We start from the raw sequence: 17,783 nt of genomic DNA on the forward strand, positions 1-17,783 counted from the left end.
TTTTAGCCAAAACACATTCTTGAATCCTTGGGTCCACATATGGCATCCATACAAACTGTAGTACAAATTTATAAATTTTAGCACGTGCCTAATATTTGATTTAAAATGTTGGAATAAAAAATTGATAACTTTGAAATTCATAAACTAAACTCCTCTTTGGTTTGTTGATATAAAGCTAGCCAAATATCCTCGAGCTCAGCTGGCATACTGTTGTGTCTCGTGAGGTTATTCCACCTATTCAAATAATATGTTATTTCAAAATTATAATAATGAAAATTTAAAACGATAATGATATTATCAAATGAATTTTACCATATTACAAGTGAGAATTCATAAAGGGGTCCACTCGAGGGCATAAAAATAGTAGTCAATACAATGCCCACAATTAAAGAAGGAGCATGCAACCGTCGATTTTAAATTTTTTTGGTTTTGTCACTTGACACATTTTTCGGTACAATGTCGCTAGCACCGTTGATCCCCAACTAAGTCGTCCCGCTTCTTTCAAGTCGGCTAATAGTAGCAGCCACCTTAAATGTACTAGATTTTGAGATTTATCTGGCATGAGCAAACCTTTGATCAACCTTAAGATGAATACACGTGCAAATTGTTCTTTTTCAACGCCACTTGTGGAAGCCTCGATAGTTTTGAAGTTTTCCTACACCATCTCATCTTGATTCGACTGCCCCTAAACTTGTTCGGCACCTTCCCTAGTATTTGCTCGCTTGTTGCACTCCAATTGGCACAAAGTGCTGGCCCCGTAACAACTTCCCTATTGACCAGTAGATTGAGATGTAAACTAACGTCTTCGAGTGTAATTATACACTCACTGCAGGAAAGATGGAATATGTGTGACTCTAGCCTCCATCTTTCAACCAAAGCACTAATAAGGGGACGATCCAATTTAGTCCCCCGAGCATGTGAGCCATGTATAAAAATTCTACATCTCGCAAGTGTCCATAAATGACATCCAATGCACCTTCACTTAAATTGTTTATGTACGTCTCCAAAATTTAATCTTTGGCCTAAGTATATAAACATAAAAAAGTAATAATGTTAACAGCATTAGTTAACTATTTAAAATTAAATAATTTAAAAATATTTTCTTACCATTTGTAATTGAAAGTCGAAGGTATGCTTGACATCCAAATGAATAAGTTGATTTTGCATTTTACAAATTATAAGGAATAAAATAAATTCGAAGAGAATAAGATTCAGAGAAAGATTTAAAATTTTTTTTTGAGAATTGGGAATTGAAGATTGAGAATTGAGGATTGAGTTAAAAAGAATGAAGTTTAGAGGGGTTTATATAGGGAAAATTATGGCTATTGGACCCCTTGTAGTCGTTAGAAAAGTTATGGTTGAAAGAAAACGCGCCCTATAAGTTTGTTTTCACTGCGTAAATCAATCAATTTTAAAAAAAAAAAAGACATAATTTCTTAAATTTTTTATTTTGAGCATATTTCTATAAATTATCCATTTAATGTTACTATTAAAATGAATATAAAGAATTAATTAATAATAATATGGTAATATTGGATCAATACTTACCTTCACCAGATATGTTTTTCAGAAGTCTGAAGTAATAGAGGAAAATGTAATATCGAGAAGAAGATTGTTAGTAAGGATTTATCAATAGATTTGGTAGATTGGGAAATATAAATGTAATATAAGATGTGTCGAACAACCAATAATACTACTTGTCAACAAGAAAAGTAATTTATAACTCAAACTTTCTATGTTCTAGCTATAGAATATATAAATAATATTATGCTAGATGTTGAATAATATTCTACCCATAATTTCCCTCGCTCATAAGTTGGAGATAATGTGCGCTCAACTATGTTCACACTCAGTACAATAACGCCAATGAACTAAAATTCAATCAATTATAAAATATAATTTGAAAAATGAAAATTTTAAAATATTTACAAAATATATTTAATTTATTTTTCGATGATTATTTGGATTTAAATAAGGTAATTCATAAATGCTATATATATTATATTATTCTTGTTTAAAGAGATAATGTTATATTTAGTATCTAAACTTTGGCATATCTTTTAATGTGGTATCTTAACTTTAAGAAATTGATTTTTATTATCTAAACTTTAACGTCGTTTAGTAATGTGGTACCTTTGACACGCGATATTAATTTAGATTTATCAAGACACATGGCCCAAATATAGGATGCCACATGTCACTTTGTGTTAGAATTTTTAATTAAATAATGTACCAAGGACCTAAGATCAAATAACCAAAAAGTTTTTTTTTAATCTTTAAAACTTGTTATTTTTAACTAAAATAAATTAAAAAATAGAATTTTTTTACTTGGAGAAACCCGACCAGAGTGTGTTTTTGCTTCCAGTTAAAGCATATTAATTCTTTTTTTCTTTTAAATTTCTTCAAATTCGTCTTTCATGTTATTTTAATCTAATCTAAGCTTTAATTTTGTCAATTTTTTTAGCATTTCTTGGTAATAAACAACCTCTTTGCAATGAATCAATTTAAATTTCATTTTTGAGTTGGGTTTGTCGAAACTATTTTTTAGTTTTGGAAAAAACGGGAATCGACTTTAAAACGAGGTGTGGAGTTGCCACTAATCCTTTTGTTTAGGTGTGACTGGATCACCTGATAAAATATTTTACTCTATTTAAATCAACTTTGGCCTACGAAATTTGAGAAAACAGGTTCGGAAGCCGATTACGTGCGAGGAAGGATTAGCACCCTCACTACGCCCAAACTTGGTACCAAATTGATTAAGTACTATCCTTATATCTAAGATTTAAAAAAAATACTTTGAAATATGATTTCTTTTAAAACATTCGAATGGCTCAAGTTGGTCGTCAAAATTCTCTAGTTTCAAAGGAATACAACATCACATCCAGTACGATAGGACACGATCCTTTATAACTTTGAAATCACGATTAATTCTTGACTTTCAAAAGCTCATACGTTGAAAATTACAAAAGGATGCCTAATTATTTAGTCCAACGAAAAGCCGAAACTCAGCACGGTAGGGCACGATTTCTCGAATTTCCAAACATTGAATATTGCATTGTTTTAGAATTTAGAAAATACGGATGAAATTTCAAAGGAACATTTGATTATTTTGGACAAACGAAAAATCAAAACCCAGCACGGTAAGGCATGATTCCTCGAATTCCCAAACATCAATCATTACCTTTGTTTTAGTGAATTTTCAAATAAACAATTGTAAAACCAACTCAAAGCGCATTAATTTGACTTGAAATAAAATGGAATAATTAATTTTAAACAAAAAATTGCAAATTACAAAGTAACATTTGCAAACAAAAAGTGAAATAATAAACATGTGACAATATGCACAAATAACGTACTATACTTGGTGGATGAAGATAATATAAACTTAAGAAACAAATTAACAAAATAAACAATAAAATATAACTAATCAAAGAAAAATATAACCCAATTTTCAAACATGGATGAATAACAATTGATATAATAATACAAAAAATGAATACATAATATGCGATAATAATACGTGAAATAACATAAAAACCAAAAATGACATATAATATGCAAAACAATATGAAAACTAAGAACCAATATATTACAAAACAATTTAAAACCATATGAAAAATATACAAAGGAAAAACACATGCTAGAATTGAAATAACTTATATGTATATAAAAACTAATAAAATATAAATGATTATTAAAATATATATTATGTAAAAAGAAATTCAAAATAATAATATATAACATAATTTCAAATAAAACAGATTGATTTTAATTAGTGATATATACAAATAATATATATATATATATATATATATATATATATATATAAAGATACTAATATATGAAAGTATTTAAAATAAATAAAACATACAATTTTAAATATATTAAAGGAAACAAATTATATATAAATAAATTTAAAAGAAAAAATATTATATATATATATATATATAATAGATTTAAAAAGAAAATATTTATATAAAAAACACGAAAATAATAATGCGTACTTAGAGTAAAAATAATTTAATATATGTATAATAACATTAAATTAAATATCATGTAAATCTTTATAAAGAAAATATAAAAGAAGAATTTTAAAATAGACAAATTATAAGGTAAACAATTTTAAAAAATACACCTGAAAATTTGCAAGTAATAAACTAATCTAATGCAAAAATCAATGAAATAGCATATTAATATAAAAAAATGAGTGGTAAACGAATTAAAAATAAAAGAATCACATAAACTAAAAAACTCAATTGAAACAAAAATAAAATTCAGATGTTAATTTATAAATGAATCCAATTATTAAAACAAAATTAAGGACCATAATTAAGTGCGCACAAATGAATAGGGACTAAAAATGCAAATGTCCCGAGTCTCAAAACGCGGCGCTTAGGCGTGGACTAAATTGAAGCAGTGTGCTAATTCTCGGGAAAAAGTAAAAAAAACCAAAGAAATCAAAACAGGATTCAATTGAACGGTTCAACAAAGAAGGGGACTACGCGCGCAAATAGACCAATTAAGGTGAAAAGGCGCGGATCCGGGCCATGAAACGGGTCAACACGCGGATCCACTCCTTCCCCAAACGGCACCGTTTTGTTTTATTATCAAAACTAAAAAAAAAAAAAAAACTGAATGCCAATATGCCACTCCCTTCAGCAGCTGAAACAAATCCCTAATGTTAGGGCTTCAACTTTGGGACACCGTCGAACCATCATCACCATGCACAGAAGAGACGCGATGAGAGGCCGAAGGTAGGTATTATTTTTACTTTATTCACTTCATGCAAAACGTAAGAGAAAAGAAAAGAAAACAAACTAAAAAATATTCAAAAAAAAAAAAAAACGAGATCTGAAAACTAAAGGGAAAAAAAACTGAAAACTCGAATCACCTTCTGATTTTTTTTGTTGCTCTTTTTCTTTTGTATTCAATATTTTGTAATCCTTTTTACAGTACAATCTTAGCCTTTTATAGCCGATTTACAGAATAAATAAAAAATATTAGAAAAAACTCTAATTTTTGCTATCATTTACTGGCTTATTTCTGTCAATTGCTGCACTGTTGTGGTTGTTAATCAGTTATTTTCTTCTCACAGGTTCGATTGTATGGAGGAGAACGCTCGTGGGGATGACGTGGAGGAGGCTCGGGGCTCTGTGGTGTTAGAGACCCTCGCTGAGGAGGCTGCAATGTTGGTCCTAGGGTTTCAGTCCCTGAAATCGAAAATTGGACCACCTGGGTCGGGTTTCAATTAGGTTAAATGTTTGGGCTAGGATTTGGCCTTGGTTTTATTTGGGCTTCAATTAATGCTTTGGGTTTTTGTATTTATGGATTGTGGACTAATTTTTATTTCGTTTATTTGTTTGTTTGTAAATAAATTTAAAGGCTCGGGCAAAATAGGCCTTCTACAGGGTTCATTCAACATTTTTGGATTGTTTTGAAAAGAAATTCAAGAATATTTTCACCCTCTAAGAACATTGCCTAGTGTTTTTAGCTCTAAAGTCTCAAAAACCAATTTGTTTAGCCACTGGCAACCTTCAATTCCAACATAAATAAACTTATGAAATGAAAGCAAGAAAAATCACAAAAGCTAATCAATCCATTAGAATACAAAACCCAAAAAAATAATATCACAAACAAAAAGGCTAAATTGTGAGTATATGTTGATTTATTTTAATTGGCCTTTTAGGCTTTTTTTTTCAAAATTTAAGGAAATAAGCTATTTTTTATTGGGCATGCTTTCACACACTCTCTCCTGAATTTTTATTTAGGTTTTTTTAGGAATTAGGGTTTTTATTGTGTATGATTTTAGAGGTGAAACCGTGAAAATTTATAGGTAGATTTAAGGAGTCGGGGATGCAATAAGATGTCTCAGAACACATATATTTCATATGTCATGGCAGGATAGGAACATAACCTCATAAACCCCTCTCATGGAAGTCGGGTTTTGGGGTGACAGTGCCTGTTACGGTCATGGGCCAAAGTCTAAGTTAAGGTCTTAGTTGGCGGCTGTTATGTGGTCACGGGTTCGAGCATAACTGGGGGTCAGTCGACGGTCGTTATGCTGCCACGAGTTCAAGCTTTTTGGATACCCGCAAATGATGCCTTTATACCATACATAAGATTGATGTCATAATAATAGGGAAAAATGAAGGGCTTTCTGATGTAATCAATGTATTTGTTTTATCTATTCTCAAGTAATCAATATCTTTAACCTTTCATTCTTATCTAAATGTTGACATCAATGTGGATACAAGAGGGTTCTCAAGAGGAGAGTGGATGTTTTGGAGGAAGTAGAGGTCAAACTTAGGTTGGCTCGGTAGCGGTCACCCAGAAAGGAGCGTCACTTTTAATCCACCGAAACAACCGCTCCTCGCCTAAGAGTCCTCTTGTGTCCACGGTGGTGCTGACCTTTGAATAATAAGGAATGTTAAAGATATCAACTGAATATAAATGGAGAAAAAATTACGTTGATTATAACGGGAATCCCTACAGTTTTTCCCTATGATTATGCCTTCAAAATTTTTTATGGTATTTATAAGACAGCACCTCCAGGTATCCAAAAAGTTCGAGCTCGTTCTCGCATGACGACTATGGACTAACTCCTCAACTATACTCCAATCTATGACCTCATAATAGTCATTGATGGAACCTCCATGTAGACTTCACTCGTAATCGTATAAAGCAACGTCACCCCGAAACCCAAATTCCATAGGATAGGTTTCTGAGGTAGTGGTCCCATCTCGACATGATATATGAAACGTGTGTGTCTTGAAGCGTTATCGCATCACCGATGACTGAAGAATACCTCAAACAAGAATAAATATTATTGATGAAAATTTTGAACACTGAAGCGGGGAAGAAAATCAAAAGAGATAAATATTGTAGAGTGAAGGGATGATGTTAAGGAGAGAAATGTGTTTAGGGATGATTGAAATGGAGGGAGATCGTCTCCTTTTTATCAGCATAGGGGAGGGTGAGACTGAAAATAACATGATCCCTACTTGAAAACAGGTCGCGTTTTCATGAAATCTCTGAAATGGGTGAAAGAAGTGCCATTGAGATTCTTGAAATCAGGGCACTTGCTGCAGGGTTTGAATGGTAAAGGTCAGAAAGCGCAGCCAGCTGGGGTGAGCTTTCCTGTTGACATGTCAAGGATATTTGGGAGAGGGACAATCAATAGAAGTTATGCAGGTACCGTAGAAAACCAAGGCATACAAAGGCAACATGTTTTGTATTGAGGGATACATTGAGATATCAATATCACTAGAATTCAATTTTTTTTTGGACCTATAAAATTGATTAAAATGTTTTTTTTGTATAAAATACATCATCAGTTCTTTCTCTTTTTTTTTTTTTGCATTTCAATTGTATTTTCCACCTTCTACTAACATTTATATAGTGGAAAATTTGCTATTTTAAGCAATTTATAGAATAAGAGCAATAGTTTCGGTTGATTTTGCTCAATTTCTTCTTAAACAAGGTTCAACATTTCGGGAGCATGATGAGTCTGTTGGTTCAATCAATCAAGGTAACTTTCTTGAACTTCTTAAGTTAATTGGAGATATAATGATGTGGTGAAAAAATTTATTATGGGAAATGCTCCAGAATAATCATTTAACTTCTCATGATGTTTAAAAAGACATTGCATAAGCTGCTACAATAGAGACCATAAATACCATAATTGAAGATCTTTAAGATGAGTTGTTTGCTTTATTGGTAGATGAGTCTCGTGATGTATCAAATAAAAAACAAATGGGAATTATGCTATGATATGTCAATACAAAGGAACATGTTTTGAAAAGATTTTTAAAAATTGTCCATGTTAAGGATACTACTCCATTATCACTTAAAGCAACAATTGATGCTTTCTTCGCTAAATTTGGATTAAGCATGTCAAGAATTAGGGGACAAGGTTATGATGGTGCTAGTAACATGCAATGGGAGTTTAATGGTTCGGCAAGTTTGATTTTAAGAGAAAATTCGTCATTTCTTTACATTCATTGTTTCATGCACCAACTCAAATTAGCATTAGTTTTAGTAACAAAAAATCATATTCAGATTGCATCTCTTTTTAGTTTGATTGTTTCCTTAATAAATGTTGTTGTAGGTTCTTGCAAACACCATGAAATGCTTTGTGGATTGCATTTTTCTGAAGTTCATAAGTCTTTGTCCAATTTTGAAATTTATTCTGTACGAGGATTAAATCAAGAGAAAACCCTTATTCAACCAAGTGATACTCATTGGGGCTCACACTATGGTATGCTTTTAAGAGTAATCATCATGTTCAGTTCGATAGTTGATCTGCTTAAAATTATAATAGTTGATGGATTAACATCTGATAAAAAGGCAGAAGCTAATACATTGTTAGGTTTGATGAAATCATTTGAAATTTTTTTATTCCTTTAAATCAATGATGTTGGATCTGGTGCCCTAGGTGTAGTATATTTGTTTTGTTTACTTTTATTTTTAGAATAAATTGGTTTAATAATATCCATAAATTACATTAACACCATTTGTATATTGTCTTCAATATTTTTGCACTCAAATCAAAATGGAAGTAAATATTGATTCACTGGTTATCTAATGTTTAACTAATACTAAGCGATATTACGTGGTTGAATCATAATACAAAAATCAAATTTGTATTAGTAGATAAAACTTAACGTGTCCTTAGTCTAATAGGAAATGAGCAAACCTATTGAAAGACTAATATGTTGTCTATCAAGTCCAATTAGACAGATGTTTTGTCTTGAGCATCGGAGCAGATGGCTCCTAGAAGATAGATACATGATATGATTTATTGGACTGGCAGTAACCAAGTAGAATAAATCTTAGATTTGTTGTTGGATTTATTCACTTATGATGTTCATAGTGTGACATACATTAATCCTGAGTAGATGATGGGCTATGTATGATTGCGACTCGTATACTTTGAAGTAAGTAAAAGCTTGAGTTCAAATAGATAAGGAACTGAAAGCCGGTGCGTTGGGTATAGACTTCTACAATATTTAGCATCATTAAAAATAATGAATTCATAGCCTAATTAATAGGTAAATGATATCCTTTCCTCAACATTACATGATAGATGAAAAGTAAACGTGGCCACTGGTCATTTGTCTTTGTGATAAATGACCTAATTACTATTTGATAGTAATTGACTTTTTATGAAGAAAGATGTAATGGTTACCATGAGATAAAATCGGATCATATTGGGATAGTAGATTTATCCTAAAGAGATTAAGGATATCCTATGCGGGTAACACATTGATGACAAGGTCATTGGACAAGCACTGATTGAGTAGCTTTCCTAATGGTAAGTAAATAGGGAGAGTTGAGTCATGATACTATAGTGGAATGAATTTGTGACTAAATAAGTTTATAATTAATAAGTAAAAAGTTGAAATTTAATTATAAATATTTGATCCCTAACTTCATATGTCCAATCGGTCATTACGCTAACTTGTTGAAACTAAATGAACAGAAATGAATGGACAAGATGAAAATAGAGCAATGAATCACATTCACAAATGAATGTGTTTTCTCACAGAGTATAAAAATGAATTGAGAATTAATTTAAATTTTTGAATTATTATTTAATTAATTAAATAATTGAAGTTCTAAAATGGAATTAAATTAATTAGTTATAGTGAATCCATTAAATATGAAAATTAAATATATTTCTTTATAGATTTTTTGCGATAAAGTTGCCATGACTTTAATGTAATTAGAATTGGATTGAAAAAGTTATTTAGTTAGAAAATTAGTTTATGTAATTAAATTAATTAATTAATTAATATTTATTTTAGGAAATAGAAAACATGTATTGGGTTGGGCTAAATTATAAAGTATTGGGTTAAAAATCCAGAAAACATATATAATTGAACCCAATGTAAGAGAGAGTCAAATCCTCTCATCGTAAGAGAGAGGGGCAACATCCCTAATATTTTTTAGTAGGGTGTGCCGCTCACCCCATTCTACTTAGAGTAGAATATTGTTTTCTATTAAATAAATATTATTTGTGTTTTACTAATTCAACCATGATTCTTCCCATTTCTCCCTATAAATAGATGAAACTGGTAGAACTATTTACATAACTTTTCACACATAAGTTTCAAATATTGTTATTTTGCCAGAAAGTAGTGAGAACTTATTTTCTTAGAATAAATTCTATTTTTTGGAAAAATTACAATTCTATCAGTTTCTATTGAGAGAGAATTACTTTTCTACTGAAAGTAATAAATCGTTTCTAGTTTTGTGTTTGGTTCATGATTGTCCGACCGAGCCCACACTCGAAGCAATTTGTGATACGAGAATAATGAAGAAGTTCGTTTGGTTGATAGCTAAGAATGTCTAGGATTCGTCTCACACAAAACACTGGTATTTTTCGAGAAAAAAATTATTAGTATAAATATCACAAACCTGATTTTCAAAATTTTAATTTTTCATTATGACAGAAAATCGTTTTCAAACCTGATTTTTCTAAAAAATGAGACATGTGTTGGGATCACAAAAGAAAAAAAATTGAAAAATTGATAATGTCATCTTATTGGTAATGATTTCAAAAGAACGATTACAAAAGCTCCAAGAAGATGGATGAACTTCTCTACTTTCGGAAGTTTTTAGAAGTATCATCTTTTTGTCAAAAGTATGATATTGATATTCCTAATATGGATGATGACTTTGTTGCCAAAGGAAGGTCACATAGGAAAGCTCTTAAGGTAACTAATATAGATAATTATATTGTGGAGTTATTTTATATTGTAATAGATACACAACTCCAAGAACTTAACATTCGTTTCAATGAAGTAAATACAAAGCTACTATTATGTGTATCTTTCTTATGTCTTAATGAGGATTTTGCAACTTTTGGCAAATATAAGTTGATTTGTCTTAGTTAAATTTATCATTTTTTTTTCTCCAGTTGAAGTTTTTGCACTTGATAACCAACTGGAGACATAAAATTATTGACATGTGATCAAATTGGGAGCTCTCAAAATTGAAAGGAACTCAAGATCTTTCAAAGAAGATGGCTGATACAAAAAAGAACATTGTTTATCCATTAGTATATTGCCTGGTTAAGTTAGCATTGATTTAGCTAATTGCTACAGTAAGTGTGGAAAGAATTTTTTTTTTTTTTTTTGTAATGAAAATTGTGAAAATCATTTAAGGAATCGAATTGGAGATCAATGGATGAATGATTGCTTGATTCTATATGTCGAGAAAGATATTTTTAACAACATTGAGAAAGAGAAGATAATTCGATGGTTTCAACACATGAGAAAGCTTGGTGGGCAATTGCAAAAAAACTACGTGTTATTTAAATTTATTTGATGTACCTTTTCTTTTAGTTATTATGTTAATAATTTTATAATAGTTTTACATTTAATTATATACATGATTTACAACGAGTTAATATTATGCATTAGTTTATATAATTTTTATAAATATTTTAAATTTTAAAATTAAGTTGATGGGCATTATTTTTAGTAAATGTTTTAGCATATATTTTATAGATTTCATTGCGTTTAGTTTGGAAATCTATATTATGTTGGGTATGATGCGTTATGAGTGGTGATAACGAATATATTATTTATTTCTAAATATTCATAATAAAATGGAATTTTTAAGTACTTTGATTTTGGTAAAACTTTACTTTCACTTATTCATATGTTGGAATAGAGAGAGATTTTCATTTTAGAATTTTTATACCTTAGAGATTTGAATCCGATTCTCTAAATAACCAACAATTCATACTACGTTTTACATGATTAAAGTATTAAGGAACTCTTGATTTATATTATTATTTTAAACTGACTTCTTATTTATTATTTTGGGACAACCACATCTTATTCTTTGATTTCAAATTAAACACTAATTTATGTTAACATAAAACCGAAAGATTTATTTACTCATATTAAATGCTTTAAAAATTATTTAAATATGTTAAAATGCAGGAGTAAGATTTATATGGGTACGTAAAAAAATAAAATTATTAAGGTTAAATTCTACTATCAGTCCTTATACTTTGTAAAAGTTATGGATTCAATCACTATATTTTAATTTAGTCATTTATACTTTTTAAATTTTAAATTCTAGTAATCACCAAACGATAATTGTTAAATTCATTAAGTCAATTTCTGTTATTTTTAAAGTTTAATGCGACAAAAATATTATCATCTTTGTAATGCTATGTCAACTTGTTATTCCACATGTTGCTCATTAAAAACCCAATTAATGGATTAACAACTCTCATTTCAAATTCAATAAGTATAGTGACTTTTGAATGACCCACTTGTAGAGTATAGATTAAATCTACAACTGTATGTTTAGTACATAATTGGTAATTACATTTAACCAGATAATAGGGATTAGAATTGACTAATTCGAAAAGTACATAAATTAAAATTGATCAAATTAAAGTATAGAAACTAAATTCATAAATTTTTAAAAGTATAGGGACTAATAGCAAATTTAACCTAATAATAGGTTTGCTATTTTAGCCATTAAAAAAAAAAAAAGAGGGAGATGGGCGAAGCAGAATTTGAGACTTGTAATGTAACTCAAAAGAAAATGTACGTCCCTGTTTCTCTCTCTATCTCACATATTAAAAGCAAAAAGAACGAACAATAACTTCAATTTTACACACACCCGACGACACCATAACATCAATATCCTCCTCTCATGACATCTCTTTCTCTTACAACGCTTCCTCTATTTAATAACAAATAAAAGACAAGAGCAACTCTCAATCCACCACCACCCACGACGGCGTTGCCTCTTCCTCCTCTGCAATGAAGAAGAACGTGGTGGAGAAACAACAACACCGTTCACAAATATCCACCACCACCACTACCACCACCACCAAGCTTCCCAATTCCCTCATTCAATTCAATGATATTGTTTTCTATTTCATTCTCTTTGGTTTAGGGTTGGGGTTAGGGATCACTCTCAGTTTCTTCTATCTCAAAGATGGTTCCATGGATTTCCAACTCTACCAACTATCCGTTTTCCGTGCATCCAACATTCCTCCGCCGCCACCACCGCCGCCCCCACCCCCGTCCCCACCGCCACTAACAACTCTTCCATCGGGTGGTGTTATTGAACTGCCTTCCCTGGTTCCTGCATCATCACCACCCATCAAAGAAACTCGAAAAGAGAAGAGGGATTATATAAAAGAATTTTTTGAACCGCCGGCGACTAGGCATAATATGACGGATGAGGAGTTGTTTTGGAGGGCATCATTGGTTCCTAAAATCCCAAAATACCCAATCCAACGAACACCCAAAATTGCATTCATGTTCTTGACGAGAGGAAAAGTGTTATTAGCCCCACTTTGGGAGAAATTCTTTCGTGGCTATGAAGGTTTTTACTCCATTTACGTTCATTCTGATCCTTCTTTCGTTCAAACTATGCCCAAGTCTTCGGTTTTTTACGATCGCTGGATTCCTAGTAAGGTCTGTTCATCCCACTTTTCCCTCTTATTTTGCCCTTTGTTTATTACCTTACATTTGATTTTCAATTCTGTGTTGCTTTATTTTTCTCTTAATTTCAAAATTTACCCTTAAACTATACTATATTTAGCTATTTAATTTTCTTTTATAAAAAATACACCTAAACTCTCATTTTATCTGAAAAGTAACAACATCTAATAAAAATTTAACAAAATAGCATTTAATAAAATTAACTGAAAAATATATATAATTTGGATCCCAATTTTGTATTTAAACAAAAGGTGGGCTAAATTTGGTTTTCATCATGCATTAAATTATAGTCGTTACTAATATAAACAACTTGCCTCAAATATAAAACCAAAATGTACAAAAAAAAAAAATGGGCAAAACAAGAAACATACTAAATTAATATTTCAAGAGACAAAATAAAACAGCTCAGATTATTAAGAGCATATTATTTATGCTTTATCGTCCGTTATGGTAGGTTAAGCTTGCTGGCTATTAAGTCTTTAATGCCCCCAAGTATTTTAAATACGTTAATTTGAATTATATAAAATACTTAAAATTCATCCATTTATTTATTAATATAGACAAGATAAAGTTAACTTTTAGAAAATTATTTTATATATTATAGATTCTATAAGTAAGTTAAAAGTTTAATAAATATATTATAAAATATAGTAAATAAATAAATATGATACTTATCATACCTTTATTTCACTTATAAAATCTAAAATTTATATTAATAATATATTAAATAATTACTCATTAATTTAATGCATTCGCAGAGTTACATAAATATTCATGCATTGCTCTTATTCTACAACTTTTCCAGTTAAATTAGTAACTACTTTTACCTTTTTCTTTATATATCTATATAGACGTCCATAGAATCTTTCATTCTACCTCCACTCTTATTTTTTAATATTTTGCAGTGTATTATTAGCAACATCTATATTTATTAATTATAAACCTATTGAGATAATATTAGGTATTATTTTGATTAGAAAATATAATTTATTTTTATTTTTAAAGTAAATGCGTATTTTATATCATACGATAATATAATTTGAACTCATACTTATTTAATTTTTATATTTATAATTTATCATTCAATCAAATTCAGTATAAGTATCATAGAGTTTCATGCATTAAGAATTAGACTGCATTTTGTCTCATTTACTTAAAATAGACAAATTAGTCTCTATATGTTAGATTAAAGAGCAAATTGGTCAATTCCATTAAAAATTTCATCTATTTCCACTATTAAAAACTAGCATGGTTAATGAAATAACTAAATAGTTACATATGGCATGCCATGTATACCTTATTTTGATGTACAAAGAACAATTTTTAACAATAAAAATAGATGAATTTTTTGACAAAAAGATCAATGTGCTCTTTGATCTAATGTACGTGGAGTAATTTGCCTTTTTTTTTAGTAGAGAGAGCAAAATGTAATATGACTCCTAATAGTAATTTGCAGCATTTGTTTATTTAAACAAATTTTTTATAAATATATTTGTTACATAATTTTATAATAACATTGTTTTTATGAACATGAAATAATGTAGATAGCGAGATGGGGAGAAATGAATATGGTGGAAGCAGAACGACGTTTATTAGCAAACGCATTGATGGATATATCCAACGAACGTTTCGTTCTTCTCTCAGAATCATGCATTCCTCTCTTCAATTTCTCAACTGTTTATGACTATCTTATCAACTCCACCAAATTCTTTGTGGAGTCGTATGACTTACCAGGTCCCGTTGGCCGTGGTAGATACAGTAAAATGATGTCCCCTCTGATTACTCTCGAACAATGGCGAAAGGGCTCTCAATGGTTCGAGGTCGATCGATACCTAGCCATCGAGGTAATCACTGACCAAACATATTATCCGGTTTTTTGGCAATATTGCAAAAACGATTGCTATGGCGACGAGCATTACTTGCCGACATTTGTAGACATGAATTTCCCGACGAGGAATGCGTATAAAACATTGACATACGTGGATTGGTCGAAGGGAGGACCTCATCCCAACAGGTTCCGCAGAGAAGAGGTGACCGAAGAGTTCTTGAAGAAACTAAGAACTTCCACACAGTGTTATTATAATGAAAGAATAGTCAATGTTTGCTACTTATTTGCTAGGAAGTTTTCACCAAATTCTTTAGACAAGTTGTTGAGATTTGCTCCAATTGTCATGAACTTTTAGTTAGTTTGTTTGTTTGTTTTTTTTTTTTTTTTTGTAATTTGTATGTTTGAAGCCTTTGTTCATTCATTTGCACATTTAAATTAAAACTTTTGGATACAATATAAGAAATGTTTTATTTAAAAAGAAACTATTTTTAATGTTTTTGCTGTACCTTTTGCTTTATCCATTTATGCCTTGTAAAGGGTAGAAGTAAAAAAATGTATATGTTTGAGGAATAACGATTAAATAAAAATAAAAATTAAGTAACATTTGATACTCTCATGTTAAGATTTCAATAGTATGTGATTCATTGAATTCTGAAATTATTTAGACAATAAAATATATTAATTTTAATATTTTAGTGATTTTTATTAACAAAAATTGTTATTTGTTAATGAATAAGTAATTTAATATATTTATTTTTAAATAATATTAATTTAAAATTTTAAATTTAAAATAAATAATTTATTTCAAAATTAATATATTGTTATAAAATAAAGAATAAAGAGGAGTCTAAAACAAGAGAAATAGGAGAATAAAGAGAGTACACATCTTATTGATCAATAAAGATATTTACAATACTTTTTCAAAATATGTATTTATAGACCTAAGAAGTATAAATTATATAAAATTCTACTCGTAATGAACATTAGAGTCCTTATATATATTAAATTTCTTATCTTAATGGACATCCACTTTATAATAATAAAATATTTATAACATTCCCCTTGGATGTTCATTGATAAATAATGTGCCTCGTTAAAACCTTACTAAGATAAAAAATCTGCCTCGTTAAAACCTTACTAAGAAAAAAAATCTTAGTGAAGGAAAAAGAGTATACATATCTATAATACACACAACTCATATTCTACATATTCAATCTTGAATATTAGCTTTTTTCAAATGATCACTTGAACGAATTTTCTAAAGGTTTATATCAAAATTCTTTTAGAAGTCATAGTCTAGACTCAAATTGAATTTATAGATACCGTCTCGGGATAGTGTGTGCTCCTCCGCTGATCCGACTCGACAGTTCTACAAGGTGAAAATCTACAAGGAAGGAAAAACAACAAGAGTAAGCATTAAGAATGCTTAGTAAGTTCAAATGGATTCACTAAACTTACCTTGATAATTACAAGCATAATCAAAACTAATCAATTTGACATTCAACATAGCTATCCTTTGGCACATGATGGTATAACTAAACATATAGCAACATTACCAACTAAATGTGTTAGTCATATTCCCAAGTCATAATAATATCGATACTTTAATAAAATCATTGACCACAAGCTTACGTGTGCAGAAAACAAGTAATTTTATAAAACGATTTAAAAGTGTGGTTTTAATTGCAAGCATACAATGTCAGTTGTAATATTTTTAGTGTCAATGGGACACTCGAGTATCCCATGGATTGAACCCAAAGGATTGTCAGTAAATGTGTTTATCAAGTTAATTACAACTTAAACAATTACTATATTAATCAACTTGAAAATTATTAGTGCAAATTCCAAAATAAATTATTTATAAACTAAATTTAAATTATCAATTAAACTAACTAATCTAAATTTCTTCCCTATTGCTTTAGACAATTGACATGCTGTCAAATGTAATAGTTATTTCGGTCTATTTTCGCACTTAAGGAATCTGTTTTCTAGCCAATTTGGTATTTTATATTACATTTTTGGTATTTAGTACTTAGTATTAAAAGTTAGTAAAAATAAGTATTCTTAACACATTTTGTGAGTGTTATGACCTATTAGGCTGACACGGGCCTCAGGTAGTGCTAATATATTAAATTGAGTGTGTAGGATGATGAATTATAGGCCCAATTAATGTGAGAGTAAATGACGAGTGATGTACAAGCTTTCCGAGCCATTAAAGCATGAAACAAAACATACAAGGCATGGAACACCTGTCATGTTGTGCCATGCAAGGCCTATGGTGTGGCATATGTCAATGTGTTGCCCAAGTCTATTGAGGCTATTTCCGTTCACACAGTTGAATTTATACAAAGACCTAGGACATACCAAAACCCTAATTCGAGTTGCCAATATTCCTATAGATAATACCTTAGGGGTTTGATGAAACTACGTCATCTTGGACGCCTTCAAAACCCTCGTAGCTTAGGAGTGGGATT

At 30.0% G+C, this 17,783-nt stretch overlaps 1 protein-coding gene across 1 annotated transcript; it reads left to right on the forward strand.

Moving 5' to 3' along the window:
• The first annotated feature begins 12,519 nt into the window (after positions 1-12,519).
• On the forward strand, positions 12,520-15,780 carry LOC108455411 (glycosyltransferase BC10-like). The gene is made up of 2 exons (XM_053019413.1): positions 12,520-13,454; positions 15,026-15,780. The coding sequence occupies exons 1-2, from the start codon at positions 12,792-12,794 to the stop codon at positions 15,662-15,664; spliced, it is 1,302 nt and encodes a 433-aa protein (XP_052875373.1). The 5' UTR covers positions 12,520-12,791; the 3' UTR covers positions 15,665-15,780.
• Positions 15,781-17,783: the final 2,003 nt, after the last annotated feature.

Source organism: Gossypium arboreum, chromosome 9 (genome assembly GCF_025698485.1).
Source record: "Gossypium arboreum isolate Shixiya-1 chromosome 9, ASM2569848v2, whole genome shotgun sequence".
NCBI lineage: Eukaryota > Viridiplantae > Streptophyta > Magnoliopsida > Malvales > Malvaceae > Gossypium > Gossypium arboreum.

Excerpts from the sequence above, each read along its gene's own strand:
- LOC108455411 (XM_053019413.1), top strand. The coding sequence starts at position 12,792 with ATGAAGAAGAACGTGGTGGAGAAACAACAACACCGTTCACAAATATCC. Across the intron at positions 13,455-15,025 it reads ATCGCTGGATTCCTAGTAAG|ATAGCGAGATGGGGAGAAAT; the intron begins GTCTGTTCATCC and ends GAAATAATGTAG.